This window comes from Alosa pseudoharengus, unplaced genomic scaffold (genome assembly GCF_046254945.1).
Source record: "Alosa pseudoharengus isolate Yale_2024_CS ecotype anadromous, Long Island Sound unplaced genomic scaffold, YU_APseudo_1.1 YU_APseudo_1.1_scf_14, whole genome shotgun sequence".
Lineage (NCBI taxonomy): Eukaryota > Metazoa > Chordata > Actinopteri > Clupeiformes > Clupeidae > Alosa > Alosa pseudoharengus.
Window position 1 is genome coordinate 5,541,859 of NW_027468609.1, and position 18,012 is coordinate 5,559,870.

The window sequence follows — 18,012 nt, forward strand, 5'->3', positions numbered from 1 at the left end:
CACACCAGATCCTAATCAAAGCTTTTAATGGGTATTGCAGAACCTTAGTGACTCCCCAGTGACGCAGGTCCCTGATGCAGCAGGACTAATAGATTTTAGACAGAGAGAGTGTGTGTGAAAGAGAGAGAGAGATGTTGAAACACATCAAGGGAGTGGAGGAATGTGACTGTTAGTTCCAGTGTCTAATCCTCTATTACCCAGATTTTTTATATATAGTTGGGAGAAAATGTCACGTCAAATGAAGTTTAAAACAAACCTGCTGGGAATTTCCCCCTGACTAGTGTGTTCTCCGAGGGAGTGTGTGTATGCCACACACAGAGATGAGGAACTGCAGTAGGGGCTGACACAGGCAGTGCTAGGATATGCTGACATGAGAGAGAGAGAGGGAGAGAGACAGAGACAGAGAGAGAGAAAGTCAGCAGGAGACGATTCATCAGGCAGGATGGCTAAAGCGTGACAGCGACTGACAGAGAACAGGCATGATCCCGGGTGGGTCGACACCGCCCACATCTGACTCTGAAACTGATATGGCAACTGGCTCCTGCTGCTGGTCTAGCCCAAAGCTGTTCCTGGGTCAGCCGCCAACAGGGGAGATTTCTTTAGACAGTCATGACACTTCAGTGATGAATGAGGGGAGGAATCAGTGTTGAGGAAAAGCTAATTTTCAGTCTCCCCCATGTCCAATTCAATCACAGTCTTAGACACATAAAGAACAGCATTTCACTATTTCACAGTCAATTGTGTTCCAAGGGAGAGTGTATGCCTTTATGTGCGAAACCATATTATCTGTGCCTGCAAATAACTGATGTGTTCCTTTGTCTAAAACTTCTAAGAAGCTAAATCTGTATCTGTGTGTGTTTTTCCCTTCAGGGATGAGAGGAACCAGTCCATCATCGTCAGCGGGGAGTCTGGGGCAGGGAAGACCGTCTCCGCCAAGTACGGCATGCGCTACTTCGCCACGGTTGGCGGCTCGGCCAACGACAGCAACGTGGAGGAGAAAGTGCTGGCGTCGAGCCCCATCATGGAGGTGAAGGAGAAAGCGCACTGCTTTATGGATCAATCATTCAGTGTCGAAGACATTATTAATCAAACATGGACAGACATGTGGCATTGGGATTGCCATTAGGGCCAGGGATTGATGAACTCTGCCCCGTTATTTACTGAATATACTTCCTAGATGGCCTTGACTGGTGATAATGGAATTCTACTATGTAACACCGATTAGTGAGGGAAGTGGGGGGATGGGCAGTGTGTCGATGTGCTCACAGGAGTAGATAAGGCCCGCAGAACTGCATTCTGGGTAATCAGTCTCCTTCCCTGTCCATTTTGAAAGTTAATGTGGGCACTGAAGAGTGAGGCAGTGTCTCAGAATCAATTAGTGTATCTCTTTGGCTAGATGAGCCCAGTTGATTTGGGCAGGAAGAGGGGGACTCGGTGCGCTGAGAGACAGGTCTCCACATCTTTTCCATCATCATCTTTGACATGCCGTCTCCAGACAGAGAAAGACAAGACTAAGAAATAGCCTCAGGGCCGTCTAGAGGGACATCTCATCCCTTTCTGTAGAAGACAGAGTTGCACTGCACATAGAGAGTTAGAATAATAAAAAGGTGAGACTCAAAGTCTCATTTTGTAGCTCCCACATCAATCAACTGTACATCCTCTCTCCAACAGGCCATAGGGAATGCCAAAACCACTCGCAATGACAACAGCAGCCGATTCGGCAAGTACATCCAGATTGGCTTTAACCGGCGCTACCACATCATTGGTGCCAACATGCGCACCTATCTGCTGGAGAAGTCACGAGTCGTATTTCAGGTAAATGAGATAAAGAGGAGGAACTGAGGTTAACCTCTAATTCCGTTTCAATGTTCAGCATTTCTGTATGCGTGATAGTGGGCCTCAATATGCAGTCATAACCCCATTGCTAACAGGCTGGAATTGTTTTATAGGCCGAGGATGAAAGAAACTACCACATCTTCTACCAGCTCTGTGCCTCTGCCCCCCGGTCAGAGTTCAAAGACCTGGCTTTGAGTAAGTGTCCTGAAATACCTGTCATGTTCAACAACACATGATGTAAGACCTGTAATGTTTTAGTGTGTGTTGGTGACAGTAACTCTTTACTGCTGTGGATAGTTATGTCCCCAGCACAAGAGTTTATCTGCTGCAGCTCACTGGGTTGCTTACACTGAGTCAAGTCTTACACTGAGTAAAATATTTCAGTTAAAGGGGAACTTGGCAACTATTTCAATGTAATAAACCCGTTTAGAAATCATTTGGATGGTTAAATGACCTGTTCAGGTGTAAATGGTGACTTTCCCTGCTGCGCCTAGCGTCCCCAGGCGGAAAACCAACCTTGCAACATTGAGACTACCGTCCCGGAAAGAGAAGTGAGAAACAAGAAACTCGTTTTAAATCATGTTTCTTACCTTGTAACCTCCACATAGTTCTGCCAAACTTATGCTAACCGTTCGCTAGCTTGTAAACAAATCCATGTGCTTTATCGGTACCTTATCCCACAGTTTGAAATAGCATAATGCACAATTTCTCCAGCAGAGGGGGAAATCCTGCCAAGTTTCCCTTTAATATGCACATTTCATTTGATTTTCATCAATGCACAGGAAATTGTAATTGTCACTGTGTTTAATAGTCCTCATGGGGTCATGTGCTTTTCAGCCAGTGCAGAAGACTTCACCTACACCTCCATGGGAGAGAACATCTTCATTGAGGGTGTCAACGATGCTCAGGACTTTGACAAGACAAGAGAGGCATTCTCATTACTAGGCAAGCCCGCTTTGTCAGTTGTTAACAAATATGAGAAGGAGGCAAATATGGGACATAGCTTCTGTCCAGTGTCCATCCTGGACAATTTTCCAATGGTGACAAGTAGCAGTATGTTATTGTGTTCCTTACAGGTTTCAAGGACACTTACCAAACTGGCATCTTCAAGATAATTGCCGCCATTCTGCATCTGGGCAATGTGGAGATCTGTTCTGAGCGAGACGGAGAGTCATGCCATATCAATGTACGTGGCCTCAGCTAAAATCATGCATATTGATCAACACTTTCTGATGCCTAAAGCCTCTATAGAGCTTTTTATTTTTTATTTTGATGTTTGTTTGGCAAGAAGTTTCAGTGCAACTTCAGTGTGAACCTACCTTGGCCTGAGGGTGCCTTTGTTTTGTACCACTTTTGTTGTCTTCTGTGTAAATCCTACACGGTTTTAAATCTCTTCTGCGTGACTAATCCTGTTTCTCTCAATCACTCTTAATTTTTTCTTTAACTCTCTCTCCATTTATCTCTCCCCCTTGCCCCCCCCCCCCCCAGTTGGACGACCCTCACCTGGAGCATTTCTGCCGCCTGCTGGGGGTGGAGCAGAAGCAGATGGAGCACTGGCTGTGCCGCAGGAAGCTGGTGACCACGTCCGAGACCTACGTGAAGCCCATGTCCCTGAAGCAGGCCAGCAATGCCCGCGACGCATTGGCCAAGCACATCTACGCGCACCTATTTGACTGGATCGTGGAGAACATCAACCGGTCGCTGCACACCGCTGACAAACAGCACTCATTCATCGGTGTGCTTGACATCTACGGGTAAAGATTGTTAGACATGTTTTACAAGAATCTCCACATTTGAAGTATTCCATCAAAGGAATGTATTCATTTGAACATTTTCTGTGTGTGCTTCATTCTAAACATTCTGCATTCAAGTGCTAAAGAAGGAGTTACAGCATGAAGCACATTTCTCACTGCCACCACACAATGCCATGAAACACACAGAAACTGAGATTAGAGAATTACAGGAGAAGGAAGTATTAGAGGTCCACTGGCACATACTGTATAAATGGGTTTCCCTCTCCACCCTTGTGTTGGTGGTGCCGCTTGTGATTACTGCGCAAGCTGGAGTCCTATTGACTGCTGAGAGTCAACTCTGGCTGGGTAAGGGCCTGTCTGACCAAAGGCCTAATTACATCCCTGCAGAGGGTCTCCAGTATCGATTTGAAAAGAGGTAGTGAGACAAGAGATGCAGAGCAAGGGAAGCTGGATAGGAGGGGAAAAAAGAGCCCATTGCATGTTTGATCCGCTGGGAGAGGAGTTGGACAGGGAGGGAGAAGGCCAGTTTCAGCCACTCCTCTAATTGCATCTTTCCCTCCTTGCAGATTTGAAACGTTCGAGATCAACAGTTTTGAGCAGTTCTGCATCAACTATGCCAATGAGAAGCTTCAGCAGCAGTTCAACTCGGTGAGGTTTATTATTTGCCTATTGTAATTAATGTAGCATTATTGATCCCCTGTTCAGTATAATGACTGACATGTGCTTTATCATTGGGACCTCAGCATGTATTTAAATTGGAGCAAGAGGAGTACATGAAGGAACAGATCCCCTGGACGCTCATTGACTTCTATGACAACCAGCCGTGTATTGATCTCATAGAGGCCAAGCTGGGGATCCTGGATCTCCTCGATGAGGAGTGCAAGGTGGGTAACTGGGGATCCTGGATCTGCTCGATGAGGAGTGCAAGGTGGGTAACTGGAGATCCTGGATCTGCTCGATGAGGAGTGCAAGGTGGGTAACTGGGGATCCTGGATCTGCTCGATGAGGAGTGCAAGGTGGGTAACTGGGTTGCTCAGCGACACCGATCAGTGACGAGGGTGCACTTTTGACACTCTGTAGCCTGGCAACAGACACTGTTTTTGCTCTCAGTCGCTCAACGCCTGGGAAGCCCTGTGGAGTCAAAGACAGATGATTTATTCATTTAGCCCATCCAGTCTGAGCTCAGGGCTCTTTGAAGTCGTTAACGATCTTCTTGGAGCAACTTCAAAAAGAGTAAACATGTTGTTCCTGCCACAGGTAACCCAGATAGAGCATTGAATTTGGAGTTGCTGACTGACTTTCTCCCCATTCCCCTTTTTTTTCTCCCTCCGGTTTCGGTTTGTTGTCCAGGTGCCAAAAGGAACAGACCAAAACTGGGCCCAGAAGCTGTACGACCGCCATTCCAGCAGTGAGCACTTCAAAAAGCCCAGGATGTCCAACTGCTCCTTCATTATAATCCATTTTGCTGATAAGGTACAGTTGTTGGGATTAGGGCCTTCACTTTTACCCACAAGATTGAAACAAGACATAACGTCCTTTTCATGAATCCATCAGTTCAGAAATGACATTCAGTTCTCTTGCTTCAGTTCTCATCCATGCTCTTATCCTATTCTCTATGGGGTACATTATACCCCTGCACTGTGTTTAGATTAGGAGCCAAGTATGGCTCTGTCATGCTCTCTCTGACATTTTTGTCAAGATCACAGTACCTTAATCCTGTCTTGTGTGACCACCACATGCAGGTTGAGAGGTTGGCTGAGTTTCAGAATCTCAACTCTGCGAGGAAGTGACTAATTGCGAAAGTGAACTTCACAACATAAGTCCAACACAGCAAAACATTCCCTTCTCAGTAAAAACACTGACGTAGAGATATACAGTATGTGGTTATTGCAAGCATTCACCATTTACCTGCAAGACATTTAGTGTGTGATACTGTACTCATAACTGAGTGTCGCTGAGTTTCACTTGTCTGAGACCCATTCTGGCCACCAAGAGGTTAAATGGAATTCACCCCCACAACAAACTGTGGCTGCAGTGTCCCGCTAGCGGCCCTTGTGACAATCACAAACACAAGCTACCAATTAGAGACAAAAGAGTCAGTGCTCATAGAGAGACATTTAATTACATGCTTCACCTCTTGGATAAACTGGCTATGTGGGTCAGCTCTGTCACACAAAGAAAAAGAGACAATTGCCATGCTGCTCTGTGACCTTTGAGCCAGCCGTAGTGTTTATAAATAATGGAGAATGTGTGTTTGTAGAAATTGTCACTCTTGCTCGGGTTGTGCCAAAGTTACTCTAATTAATATGAATCTTTTGGGTTGCTTTTGACTCTACGCCACAGTCCTGTCTTTCTCTCTCTATCTCACACACAGTCCCCTCAATGTCTTGCTCCGACTTGCCAAAGTTGTTGTGAAAGCTGTCTGAGGCAGAGTTCTCAAATAGAAGAACCAGAAGAGCCAGGGCTAGGGTCTTCCTCAGTGTAACATTTGTCTTGTAATCTTATTGTTAGTGATTCACCTGATGATGTTCATTACAGGTTGAGTATCAGTGTGACGGGTTCCTGGAGAAGAACAGAGACACTGTCTATGAAGAGCAGATCAACATTCTCAAAGCCAGCAAGGTAAGACTCAAGCTGAGGATGCAAACGCATCCTCCCTTTCAAATCACAAGCATTTTACAGACTGCTCTCTCTATCTCTGTGATTAAGCTTTTAAGAGAAGGAGACATTGACCCAATCACCCTTCACAGGCAAAATCATTTCCCCTCCGTTTCAATGTGGAAGTTAAAAAAGCCAAAACAGTGTGTTGGTTTCAAGGCTCTGGCATCTCTGATTTATGAGCTTTTGGCTCTTCAAAGCTCTAATAGATTTGCTCTCTCTGAACTGTTGCTCTCAACAAGATTACAGAAACACTTTACAGCGCCAGTAACACCTGCCAAACAAGTGCTTAGTCTGTAATGACTCATATTGTGTAACCCATAAAACATACATTTTACATTAATGTCAAACTTAGGTTGGGCCATGAAGTCATTTAAAAAGACAGATCAAAAAGAAGAAAAAGAGCAGAGAGGATTTATCACAATGCTAAATGTTATACTTGGATTGTACAATCGGACTGCATTTGTTCCAGATCAGTACCTATGGCAAATAAATCACTACATGTCAGGCAAATGTAGTATTTGAACCAAATGTACCATTTTGGCTCCCCAGTTTCATGCCATTGTGCTTCAGGCATGCGCTACTCTGCACCCTGCTGCACCTACACTCGGGATTGCTCCTCCCGCTATTTAACTGGTCCAGGGCCATTTACTCATCTTACCACTTATTGTCTGAGTCAGCAGTCAGCCAGCCAGCCAGAGGGACAGGAAGAGCACCTGCTCCAGAGGCTTACTGAACGGACATGAATCATTCTCTCTCTCTCTCTCTCTCTCTCTCTCTCTCTCTCTTTCTTTCGACCACTCTTTGTGTCGCCTCTAGTTATATGCAATTTAGCCTGTAAAATGTAGGATGTTTCCTGCCCAATGAGCACAGTTCAATTGTAGTTTTTGTAGGAGCAGATAAGTGGGACTTCAGAGAGGATGGAGGTGACAATGTAGTTCTGTAGAGGATCTGTCAAGTGTCTGATTTAAGAATGAATGTAGTGTAGATCAATAGGTTAATATACTGGTCCACGCATTGGATCATGAAAACAAAGGTAGTAGAAGGACTCTTGAAAACTGCATTCATTTCCAGCCTTTTTAATGGAAGAGTCTCTGTCCCCACCTCCTCAGCTAAACTCAAAGCTGCCTGACTCGCTCAACTCACTTATGCCCATGTTCTCTGGCTCGGTCTGTTTAAGTGGTTAAGTGCTTTAGCGCCGGCCCATGTAAACAAGCAGGGGCTTGACTTGAAGCTGCGCCCATACGCCTCCCACCACCTCAGCTCTCGATTGGCAAACCCCTATTAGCATCATCGACCCAGAGAAGAGATAATTAAACAGATCTTCTCTCCCTGAGCCAGTAGCAGCTTTTGCTATTCTTGGCTCCAAGGAGACGAAACCGCAGGTTGCCAGGATGCAGTTGATGTCAACACTGCAGTAAACAAAGTATCTTAGCACATAGCAAGCCATTGTCTTTTGTGTTCATGAACCTTTTTTTTTTATAGATGTTTGATCTGTCAGTCAGTCAAGTCACTGTCAAAGAATTGTCAGGACTGAGGAATGTCATCTCCTACAGTCTGTTTATGGTTGTATGAGAATCATCGTTGTTAGTCATGTGTAATAATAGTTTGTTTTTTCGCACATAAGAAATAAGTCAGCCACAGACTAAAAATGTTAAGTTGAGGTCAGCCGGATCTAGCCTGTTTAAAAGCAAATTGTTCCATTGACTTTCAAGGTGTTAACCGCAAATTGATTTCCTGTTTCAATGCCAGTAAAAGGAAGTTGGGGCTGAACACTCCCCATCCATCAACATTACCCATGCAGGAGCCTATAAAACAAGAAGCAACAGTGGCTGGAAACCAGTGTTGTATAAAGTACTAGAAAGCAGTACTTGAGTAAAAGTACAAGTATCGTACTAGAAAAAGACTTTGGTAGAAGTGAAAGTTGCCTTTTAGAATATTACTTAAGTAAAAGTCTTAAAGTATCTGATATATACTGTACTTAAGTATCAAAAGTAATTTTCTGATATTTAATGTACTTAAGTATTTTAAGTAAAAGTAAAAAGTAAAAAGCAAGCGGTTTTATTTTGAACTTTTATTGTACTTTATTTTGGCTTTCTTATAGTAAAGCATAAAGCTTATGTAGGGTTCCCATATCTTCTTAATCTCACTCATCAAATCAAATCACATTCTTTTCTAGGACATTTTAGGCACAATTCTCTGATATGAAAAATAAATAACTCACAAAAAAAATGACCTGCTTGTAGGAAGAACATTTTGGTCATGTGGCATGAGCATTTCTAGGGCTTACTCCCCAGGTCACCGTCACTCACAAACACACACACAGGCCACCTTTGTCCACCTTTGTCCAGCTACTAATATGCCAGTCATTAGTTGAAACTGAAAAGGTGTCTGTTCATCTTCAAAAGAAGCTGGTTTTCAAAGTTGCCAGAATTCAGTGCCCGGGAGTTTCAGGCCCAAGGCCGACCATAGTGGTGGAAATTGGATAAATTAAGCAACATTTCAGCTCTTGCTATCCGGTAGTTTTTATTAGTACCATGGTTCAACAAATGTGTAAAGGTTATATAATAATTCACTTCAACTGAGAAGTTAACAAAAAATATTCCACAAGTTACCAAAACAGAAAGAAAGAAAGCCTTTGCAATGTAGCCTATTCCATGCTTCCACAAAGAGGCATATTGAACTAATGTTTAGGCTACATGTTTTTTGCATGGGTAGGCTATATTGTTGTTTGGTGATTTAGCCTACTCCTTTACTACACCCTCTTTTGAGCAAACAAGGCATATAGGTTTATCATGTAGGGTAATTGCATTGCATGGCATTGGTGTCATGCACAGAATGCGGAACGTGTCCTAAAAGATAGACTAACGTGACAAATGTCAATATTTGATTCCTCGACCGGGAATTCTCCCGATTACCCACCCCGGGCCTGATTCAGTCTTACTCTTCTTGGACTGAAGACAACTCCTGCGATGCTATGGATAAATAGCCTTTCACAGGCCACTAGGGCAGGTAGCCGGTGTACAGAAACATTTCTTGCAAATACGGCCACGGGTGTATGACGTTATATTCACCACTACCCTGTTCACCGAGTTCACCACTATCGTCGGGGTGGTCGTCTATGATAACGGGAGGTCCTCCAGTAGGTGCTCGTGCTTCCATGGCGGTTTCAGTTGTGCGTCCTCCACAAACAAGAGCTAAAATCGAGCGCACAGCGTGCGGAGCATGCGTAATGCAATCTAGGAGCAGTGATTCGCCAAACCTCCCTTATTGCAGTCGCACACATTTTTTCTAATTTTATGTTTTAGTAACGAGTAACGAAGATGCTTAGTGGAAATATAATGTAGTGGAGTAAAAGTGGAAGTTGACATAAATTTAAATATCGAAGTAAAGTACAGATACGTGAAATTGCTACTTAAGTACAGTAACGAAGTATTTGTACTCCGTTACATTACAACACTGCTGGAAACCAGAGAGTGGCCTTGCATTAAAACAGCCAAGGCCAAGTCACGAGAATGGTGCCCATTAAAGCATATGCATGGCTGCATGGATTTAAATATTCTCTTTGCTCCGTTCTGTTCATGTTTTCTGCTCATATTTTTGTAATGGATAGTCTGGCTTCCATTACCATATCCTCCCTGTCACCTCAGGTTCCAATCTGTGTCGGGTCTGCAGTGGCATCATCAGTATTCTCTCTGCAAGGTGTCCCACTAAAAACGTCTCCCTGTTCCTGTGTGTGTGTGTGTGTGTGTGTGTGAGTGACTGTAGGACATGGATCAGAGACTTCTATAAGCTACAGCTCAAACTGAATACAACCCCATTTCAAAGAAAGTTGGGTCCAAAGTTTGGTTGAGTTGTAGAAATTATCCTGCGGGGGGGTGGGGGAGTGTCTAGCAATTAATTAGATGGACACTAGTGTATACTGTATGTGAGCAGAGTCAGTTTTCATTTGGGTTGACCGCACTGACTGACATGATCCCCATTGACTGGCACTTTTAATGGAAAGGAATTGCATTGGCTTAATTGCATGGTTATCTCATTAAGTGTACCTACCAAATAACCTACACATTTACCCCCGCTTCTATAAAATGTGTAAACAAGAGGGAGTATTCTGATCTGGATACAGTTTTATAAACTGTACGTTTGTCTCTCAGTTCCAGCTTGTGGCAGATCTTTTCCAGGATGGCAAAGAGTCTTCTTCCTCCTCCTCCAGCAAGTCCTCCAGGATCAATGTGCGTCCTGCCAAAACCATTCCCAAAGCCCCCAACAGAGAGCACAGGAAAACAGTGGGCCACCAGGTATGAGATCTGACACATTTGCAGCATAAGCTATTTCGTACCTATGTTGTTAACGAGAATCAACAATTTCTCCAGAGACTACGAATGACTTTGTTCCCCTGGATGATTATGTATTATACCTATAGCTTCTGCTTTAGTGTATGAAAAGAAATGTGCTTCTTCAGCATTAGTGTTAAGTTGATAAGGGGCCACATAAGTTTAAACAATAATTGTCCGTTACCTTAAGAAAGGTAGATATGCTTTGCTGGGTTCCTGTAGCTGCAAGCATGCATTTTGAAGTCTAGTGTTCCATCATCTCCGGTGATGTATCCTGAGGTAATGGGCACATAAAGTTAATGGTCTACAAACTTCAATGCCCTGTTAAGGTCAATACATTTAGTCATTCTTAAAGACTAAACTGTTGGCCATTACAATATGATGCACATTAAGAAGGGCCTTGCCTTATGCTTTGTAATATTTTTCCCCTGTGCAGTTCCGTAGTTCCCTGCATCTTCTGATGGACACACTGAATGCCACCACCCCTCACTATGTGAGATGCATCAAACCCAATGACTTCAAAGAAGCATTTTCGTAAGTATCAGCTTCGTTCAGATAGCTCATCTGGGAGTAAATCTTTTTAATTTCATGCACTTTCAGTGTGTTCAAGGTATTGATGTGGGAAGCCCTGATGCATAGAGAGACCTGAATTTGCCCTCACGTATAGTATCAGCAGGTCTATGTGATTCGTGATGGTGTATAGCAGTGAGCTGAAACAGAGTGTCCAGTGTTTTATTGTGTCAGCTAATGTTAATCTGATTCACTCTGTGTACACTGTATGTGATGTGGTTATATTTAGTCCACATTGCAGACACTGGCATGATATAATAGCAGCACATGATGTACGAATGATTATGATGTACGAATGACACATCATCAGGAGTGGATGGCTCACAACTGAAGGAAAGAATCATGTTGGCTGAGTTGGTAGAGTTGGTTTGAACTGGCTGACTTTGTTAGATTTGAACTGTGGTTTATTTTTAGGAGGCCCCTTGAGGGTAAATATTGTCTTCAGAGTATGTGATGGATTACTTTGCTCCAGTATGAGTTGTCGTGTCCGCTATCTCTCATTCAGCTTTTGAATGTTTACCAAGATTATTCAGATACCCTAATGTGATAAGATTGGAGACAGAGCATTCAAACACAGGTGCACATCAATCTTCCCACAATAAATGACAGTGTAGACATTATTAAAAACATTCTTTTTGGGATTGAAACACAGCCATGACATTTTAGCATAATACACCACCATCTACACAAAGGAGGTTTATGGTCATTCCTTTTATTGTCACCTGTATAGACGCCCAATCGACTGGCCCTGTGGTGTTAAAGGCCCATTTCTCAGCATAACAAGGCATGGCCCCTTGTTTTTGTTTTGTTTGCATCTTCGCTACACATTCCTGAGAAACAAGAGGTTGTTCATGAGAAACAAATTGCAAGAGGTGCCCCAGTCACATGCTGTCAGGAGGGGCCGAGGGCCAAACAGGCTCAGGGCTGTTTGTGTGCTTGCCGCTGGATGCTTGTAGTCAGAACAGAGTAGGCAGAGCGGCCGTAAACATCACCGTCCCCATGCCTTTCTCAGGGGAGGCGTGTAAAATGCTAACCAAGAAGATACGGTAGGAAGACAGTCAACACATACATGTGAAACAGCACTAGAACCACGTTTTGACGTGGTATCTTGTATTACATTTTGATGCATGCCATACATTTTGCTTCAGAGAAAAAAAAATAAGAGTACATTTTTTAAGGGCTAGATGATTATATCAATATGATCTATCATACAGTGTATTCTTCTGTAAACTTATTTTTATAGAATGATAACTTATTATGATTGTTAGATTGATGAATGAATTATGCTGAATTTTTGATCACAATGTGATGCATCTGTGTGTGGTGTCCCCACAGGTTTGACTCAAGGAGGGCCGTCCAACAACTGCGAGCATGCGGTGTCCTGGAGACAATCCGTATCAGTGCTGCTGGATACCCATCAAGGTACTGAGTGTTAAAAAAACACTACTGCCAATCATAAACAACTCTTGAGATCTGATACACCTTCTGAATTGACACTACCGATTATAGATTTTCAACACATGACAATTGTGAGGGTTGTGCCAGTTAAGTGAATAGTGGGAGGATGTCTGAATATCTTAATCTCTGTTGCCACTGCAGCAGAATTTGTAGCAGCTACACAGGGCTATAAATAATGAATTTCAGGGAGTTAGAAATTGATCACTGTGCCTTGGGTTTCCCCTGGTGTTTTGTATTGTTGAGGTAAAAACAAGTCCAATTGAGAGAGAGGAATGTTATTGTCTGTGTAAGTGTATTGTTTTGCTGATCAGGAGACATTGAATTCCGTGTGGATGAGCTGGGATTTGTGCAGTTATGAGTATGCATGGCACAGAGGAGGCTCAGATACACAGTGCAGCTTGAGGATAGGCATATGGTGTGTTGTTGGCCCAATATGGTATGTGGTCGTCATAAACTGGTGCAACAACAGCAGCATTTAGAAAAGTAGACCTCCTCCTAGGCAGTCAGAGTCAGGCGCGAGTGCCGTCCCAGGGCAATGATGACTACAGTAGCTCTCTTCAGTCTGTTGCTGTTCCCAGAGAAGTCCCAGTCCCAGTCCCTGTCTGCATCCTCTTGTAGTATGAATCTTAACACCCAGTAAATTGCAAGTGGGTTTTGATTAGCTTTTAGGTCAGCTCCACCAAAATGAAGGAAGTCTGCTACAGACTGTGGATGGGCAGAAATGGATTCCTTGGAGCGTCCTTTACTGAAAAGAATACATTGCTCCCTCTTAGATGGACGTATTCAGACTTCTTCAGCCGATACCGGGTCCTTATGAAGAAGAGCGACATGGCCATAGGGGACAAGAAGCAGGTCTGCAAGAATCTGTTGGAGACTTTGATCAAGGTGAGAATGGTGCTGTCTGTTATGTCTGTCATGGTGGATCTGTGTCAACTGAAGTGTCCTCTCTTGTGCTTTCTGTCCCTACTGGCACTAGGGCTGTTTTCTGGTTTCCTGTATTGTATGTTGTTTACTTTTTTTATCTGGGCTTTCTGCACCCGTAATATACTTTTTTGAGTGCTTGAACAGAAGTACTATAACCAGGGCACAGTAATGTGGTTTCTCGGAGGAACGAAGTGGAAAATTAGAATATTAGAATATATATTCCTGTCATATGCTTTATGAGGCGCACCATAGAATAAAAGTTGTTACTGTTCTTTAGGGAAATTTAGAACAACACCTTCAGCATTATTGGACACAGGAAGCTTGTGGTGATATACATGTGTAATATATATATTTTAAATGTCCCATCAGGACACAGATAAGTTTCAGTTTGGAAAGACAAAGATCTTCTTCAGGGCCGGGCAAGTGGCCTACCTGGAGAAGCTCCGTGCTGACAAGTTCCGCAACGCCTGCATCAAAATCCAGAAGACGGTGCGAGGATGGCTACAGAGGATCCGCTACAGGAAGATCCGCAAGTCCGTCATCACCCTGCAGAGATACGGACGGGGTTACCTGGCACGCAGGTGAGGCGGGGTGTTTATAGTACACTTTTATGCATTTGTTCTGATAATGCAGTTAACAAGATTAGACATGTAACACGTATTGTTACATAATGTAGGTCATTACTTTGTTTTGATCTTAATTTTTGTTTATCAAATTGTATTGTTTTGGTCTGACTGGATGATGCTACTACCACCACTACTATTGCTACCACTACTACTACTACTACTACTACTCTTACCACCATTACCTCTACTATTACTACTACTTTTTCTACAACGAATAATAATAATATTAATAATAATAATAGGAATTAAAATCCTTTTATTTGTATTTATTGTTGATCTGTCTCCTCCATCTGTCTGTAATGTCTTTGTCTCCATTCCACCATTTTCCACTTTATCTAATCTGCTCCCCCATTATTTTCATTATTTGCCGCTCTCCCTCCCTTCCTCTCTCTCTCCGTCCCATCAGGTATTTGGAGCAGCTGCGTCTGACCAGGGCTGCTCTGATCTGCCAGAAACAGTACCGCATGGTGCGCGTGCGCCGCAACTTTCTGAGGACGCGGAAGGCTGTGGTCACCATCCAGGCCTATTACCGGGGCATGTTCATCCGCCGGCTCTACCACGAGGTACGACAGTCATCTCGATCCTCACAGGAAACCTGATTCTACATCAAACTCTGAGTCTGTTTGGGTACTGGTTATGTGCTCCTTCTCTTAAGCTGATGATACGCAAGGCAACTTTTTGAGCAATGTTTCTGGGCAAAAGTATGGTGGTTCTGGCATGTTCCCATTGATATTGAGCACCATTTGTTTTAAAGAACTTTAATTATCATTCATGGAACTGGTTATGTGGTTGCCCAGCAACATTGCTCAAAAAGTTGCTCTGTGTATCATCACGTTTAGGTTTTGCCTACTTCTCACATTGCCCCAGGACTGCTACCCAGAGTTATATTACTGCATGGCCCTTGCAATGTCCATCTCTGCCGATGCTCTTGGGTCATTAGGGAACACTCACCATGAGTCATTAGGAGATGTGTAATTAGGCTAAGTTAATGACTTGAATTGACTTTAGAAGTGAAGTGAGTTTAGGACACAGAGGAGGTCTCAACTCCTTTGACATCTTGCCCCACATATACTGTAGTTTTAGAAGGTAGCACAACACTTTATTTTACTGTGCTTGATCAGGAATGACTATTGCAATATCAGTAGGGTAGGTTGCTCCATCGATCGTAGCCCTGCGCAGTAAGCTAATTGGCCTGCTCGTTTGTCCGTCTGTGTCCACTTCCAACAGTTCATGTTGCACCACAAAGCCACCATCATCCAGAAGCATGTGCTCGGCTGGCTGCAGAGGAGGAAGTATCGGCGGGCTCGCCACGCCGCCATCGTCATCCAGTGCGCCTTCCGCCGGATGCGTGCCAAACGACAGTTCAAGCAGCTCAAGATCGAGGCGCGCTCCGCCGACCACTTCAAGAAGCTCAACATGGGCATGGAGAACAAGATTGTCCAGCTGCAGAGGAAGGTGGACGACCAGGTAGAGTGCAGCAGTGGCGCCACAGGATCCATGTGTTGTGATTTTATCTTCCTCTCATGGGATAGTGTATTTCGGTGACATTTATTTTTTGTCACCACTGGAAACAAATTTTGTTTGAAGGGGTTAATTTGGGAAGTCTCTGAGGTTCTACTTAGCATTCTACTTGCCATATTATAACCGACCCCCCCCCACCCCACCCCAACCCCACGCTACACCCAATCAATTCACCCAACACCCAATCCCCCCCACAGGACTCTGCATTGTTGCTCATGAATGTTTTGATGAATGTTTCTGAATGCTAAAGCATCTTAGCACCCATCTCCCCCGCCGTTGGCTAAGAACACCTCATATCAACACTTTTTTTTCCTTCAATGTCTGCAGAGCAAAGAGTACAAGACCCAGGCTGAGCAGTTGACCATCACCAACAACTCCCTGAATACCGAGGTCACCAAGCTGAACAAGGAGCTGGAGACCCTGCGCAGTCGCCAGGGCGACGGCACGCAGATCAACACCCTCCAGGATGAGCTGGAAAGGCTGAGGGCAGAGCTAGAGGAGGCCCACGCCCACAGGAAGCATCTGGAGGAGGAGCACAGCAATGAGAAATTTGGACTGGAACAGGTGAGAGAGAGAGAGAGAGAGAGAGATCAAAAGAGAGATCAAGAGCGGAGGTTAACGTCACTGGTGATGTTTAATGTGTGAAATGCAGCGTACATGTTGCACAGATATTATGGGTGAAATCAATACTGTAAGCTCCCAGTAGTTTTGGCGTAGTCTTGTGTACAGTGGTCTAGTCTTAGTGGCTCTCATGGCAGCAAGCACACTTTTTCCGTACATGTATTTTGTACACACTGAGCATCACCGTGTGTTTGGAACGAAATCTGATGTACAACTTGTGCCGTTTTATCTCCAAAGGGAAAATCTTCAAGGCAGAGAACAGTTAACACGATTACTGATCATAGATATTCACATGGTTCGGAACCATGTGAGAGCATTTTGCACAGTTCAACACAGTGTTGCGTAACTTTTGCCATTTCGTCTGGCCCAATTGAAGAGCCACGTACAAGGCAGCCTCTGTTTGAAAGCCCCCCCCCCCCCCCTCCCCCGATGATATCAATACCGAGGGTGCTCCAGATTGGAGTACCGTAACTCATCTGCCTTGACCTGCAGAAGTCCGCTTTCCTCGAAACTCTATAGGCTATTTCTTTGCATTTTGTGTAAAACTATACAACGGGGTGTTTTCAGTGAGGTGTACAAAGGCTTCAGGATCAAGATTTATTTTTGAACAGGTAAACATATCAGATTGACCGCTGTCACTTCAAAATGGATCTATCCATGCATTCTCTATTGTAGATGAGCTGTGATCTTTCAAAATGTCACCTATCATGATTAATGTTTCGCTCGTTTGTTCTCATCAGAGAGTGGAGGAGCTGGAGAAGGAGAATGTGCTGCTGAAGGAGGAGAAAGAAGAGATGAACCAGATGATCCTGAACCAGGCCAAGAGCTCAGGTTAGTGCTGACACCGCATCAGTCTGCCAGCCGGACAGCACTATTCCCTCAGTTCTATTAGAAGCCAGTCTGTGTTGTCACAATCGTATCACAGTCAGAAATAGTGCTTTTACTTGACCTATTCTGGTCAGGTGTGTGTGTGTGTGCGTGCGTGCTTGCGTGCGTGCGTGTGTGTGTGTGTGTGTGTGTGCGTGTGTGTGTGTGTGTCAGCACTATGTAGGCTGCCTCGGCCCAGAGGGGTGGGCAAGTGTAGTTTCCCACAAAACAAGGGGAGGATTTGTGTGCAGAAGTGGGGCTGAGAGAGGCCTTTTAAGCGAGTGCATTGAGTTTCAGCGGAGGAATGCGAAACTGCACTTTCACCTGTGGGAGCGAGAGGCAGACTATTGTCTTCTGCAGGTTCACAAGAGGGGAAAAGAACCTCCTGATACACACAGTTAAGCCTCCAGAAAGGTCCCGCACACAACTGTTGTAAAAGTGGTAGTTTACGATGCGTTAGTAGTGTTAGGACAAATTGATCCAGTTTTTAATCTCTTAAATCTTGTTGCGTAAGACGGTTGTTGTTGTTGTTTTTTTAGTATACATTTCACAAAGCTTGACAATGGAAATGTTCTAAAATTTGTGTGTCACTGGCAATGGAGCCCCTATCTGACTTAGGGCAAAAAAAGTAGTTCTTGTTTAGTTCTTGGCGCATGCTCAGCCACTGGAGGAAGTGTGCAGACATGGTGTGAGGCCCGAGAGGGAACCAGAGTGGACAAAGTCAGCTCATAAAATAGCCATGTCCTAACAGCTATTATATCACCGCACATGAAAGATTATCTGATGATGAAAGTAATAAGTGTTTCCACAGGGTCACGGGAATGTAAAAGTGACTGTAAATGA

At 44.1% G+C, this 18,012-nt stretch overlaps 1 protein-coding gene across 2 annotated transcripts in view; it reads left to right on the forward strand.

Annotated features, from left to right (window-relative positions):
• myo5b (myosin VB) overlaps positions 1-18,012 on the forward strand; it is a 68,627-nt gene that overhangs the window by 28,844 nt on the left and 21,771 nt on the right. For both annotated transcript variants that reach the window (XM_076283555.1, XM_076283556.1), the window contains exons 5-23: positions 871-1,027; positions 1,672-1,815; positions 1,950-2,031; positions 2,674-2,781; positions 2,913-3,022; positions 3,325-3,590; positions 4,157-4,238; positions 4,334-4,474; positions 4,941-5,063; positions 6,129-6,212; positions 10,403-10,546; positions 11,019-11,116; positions 12,488-12,574; positions 13,384-13,495; positions 13,904-14,115; positions 14,567-14,723; positions 15,388-15,627; positions 16,009-16,245; positions 17,043-17,133. In XM_076283555.1, the coding sequence (XP_076139670.1) occupies positions 871-1,027; positions 1,672-1,815; positions 1,950-2,031; positions 2,674-2,781; positions 2,913-3,022; positions 3,325-3,590; positions 4,157-4,238; positions 4,334-4,474; positions 4,941-5,063; positions 6,129-6,212; positions 10,403-10,546; positions 11,019-11,116; positions 12,488-12,574; positions 13,384-13,495; positions 13,904-14,115; positions 14,567-14,723; positions 15,388-15,627; positions 16,009-16,245; positions 17,043-17,133 (2,675 nt within the window). The remainder of the gene's footprint in view (positions 1-870; positions 1,028-1,671; positions 1,816-1,949; positions 2,032-2,673; positions 2,782-2,912; positions 3,023-3,324; positions 3,591-4,156; positions 4,239-4,333; positions 4,475-4,940; positions 5,064-6,128; positions 6,213-10,402; positions 10,547-11,018; positions 11,117-12,487; positions 12,575-13,383; positions 13,496-13,903; positions 14,116-14,566; positions 14,724-15,387; positions 15,628-16,008; positions 16,246-17,042; positions 17,134-18,012) is intronic.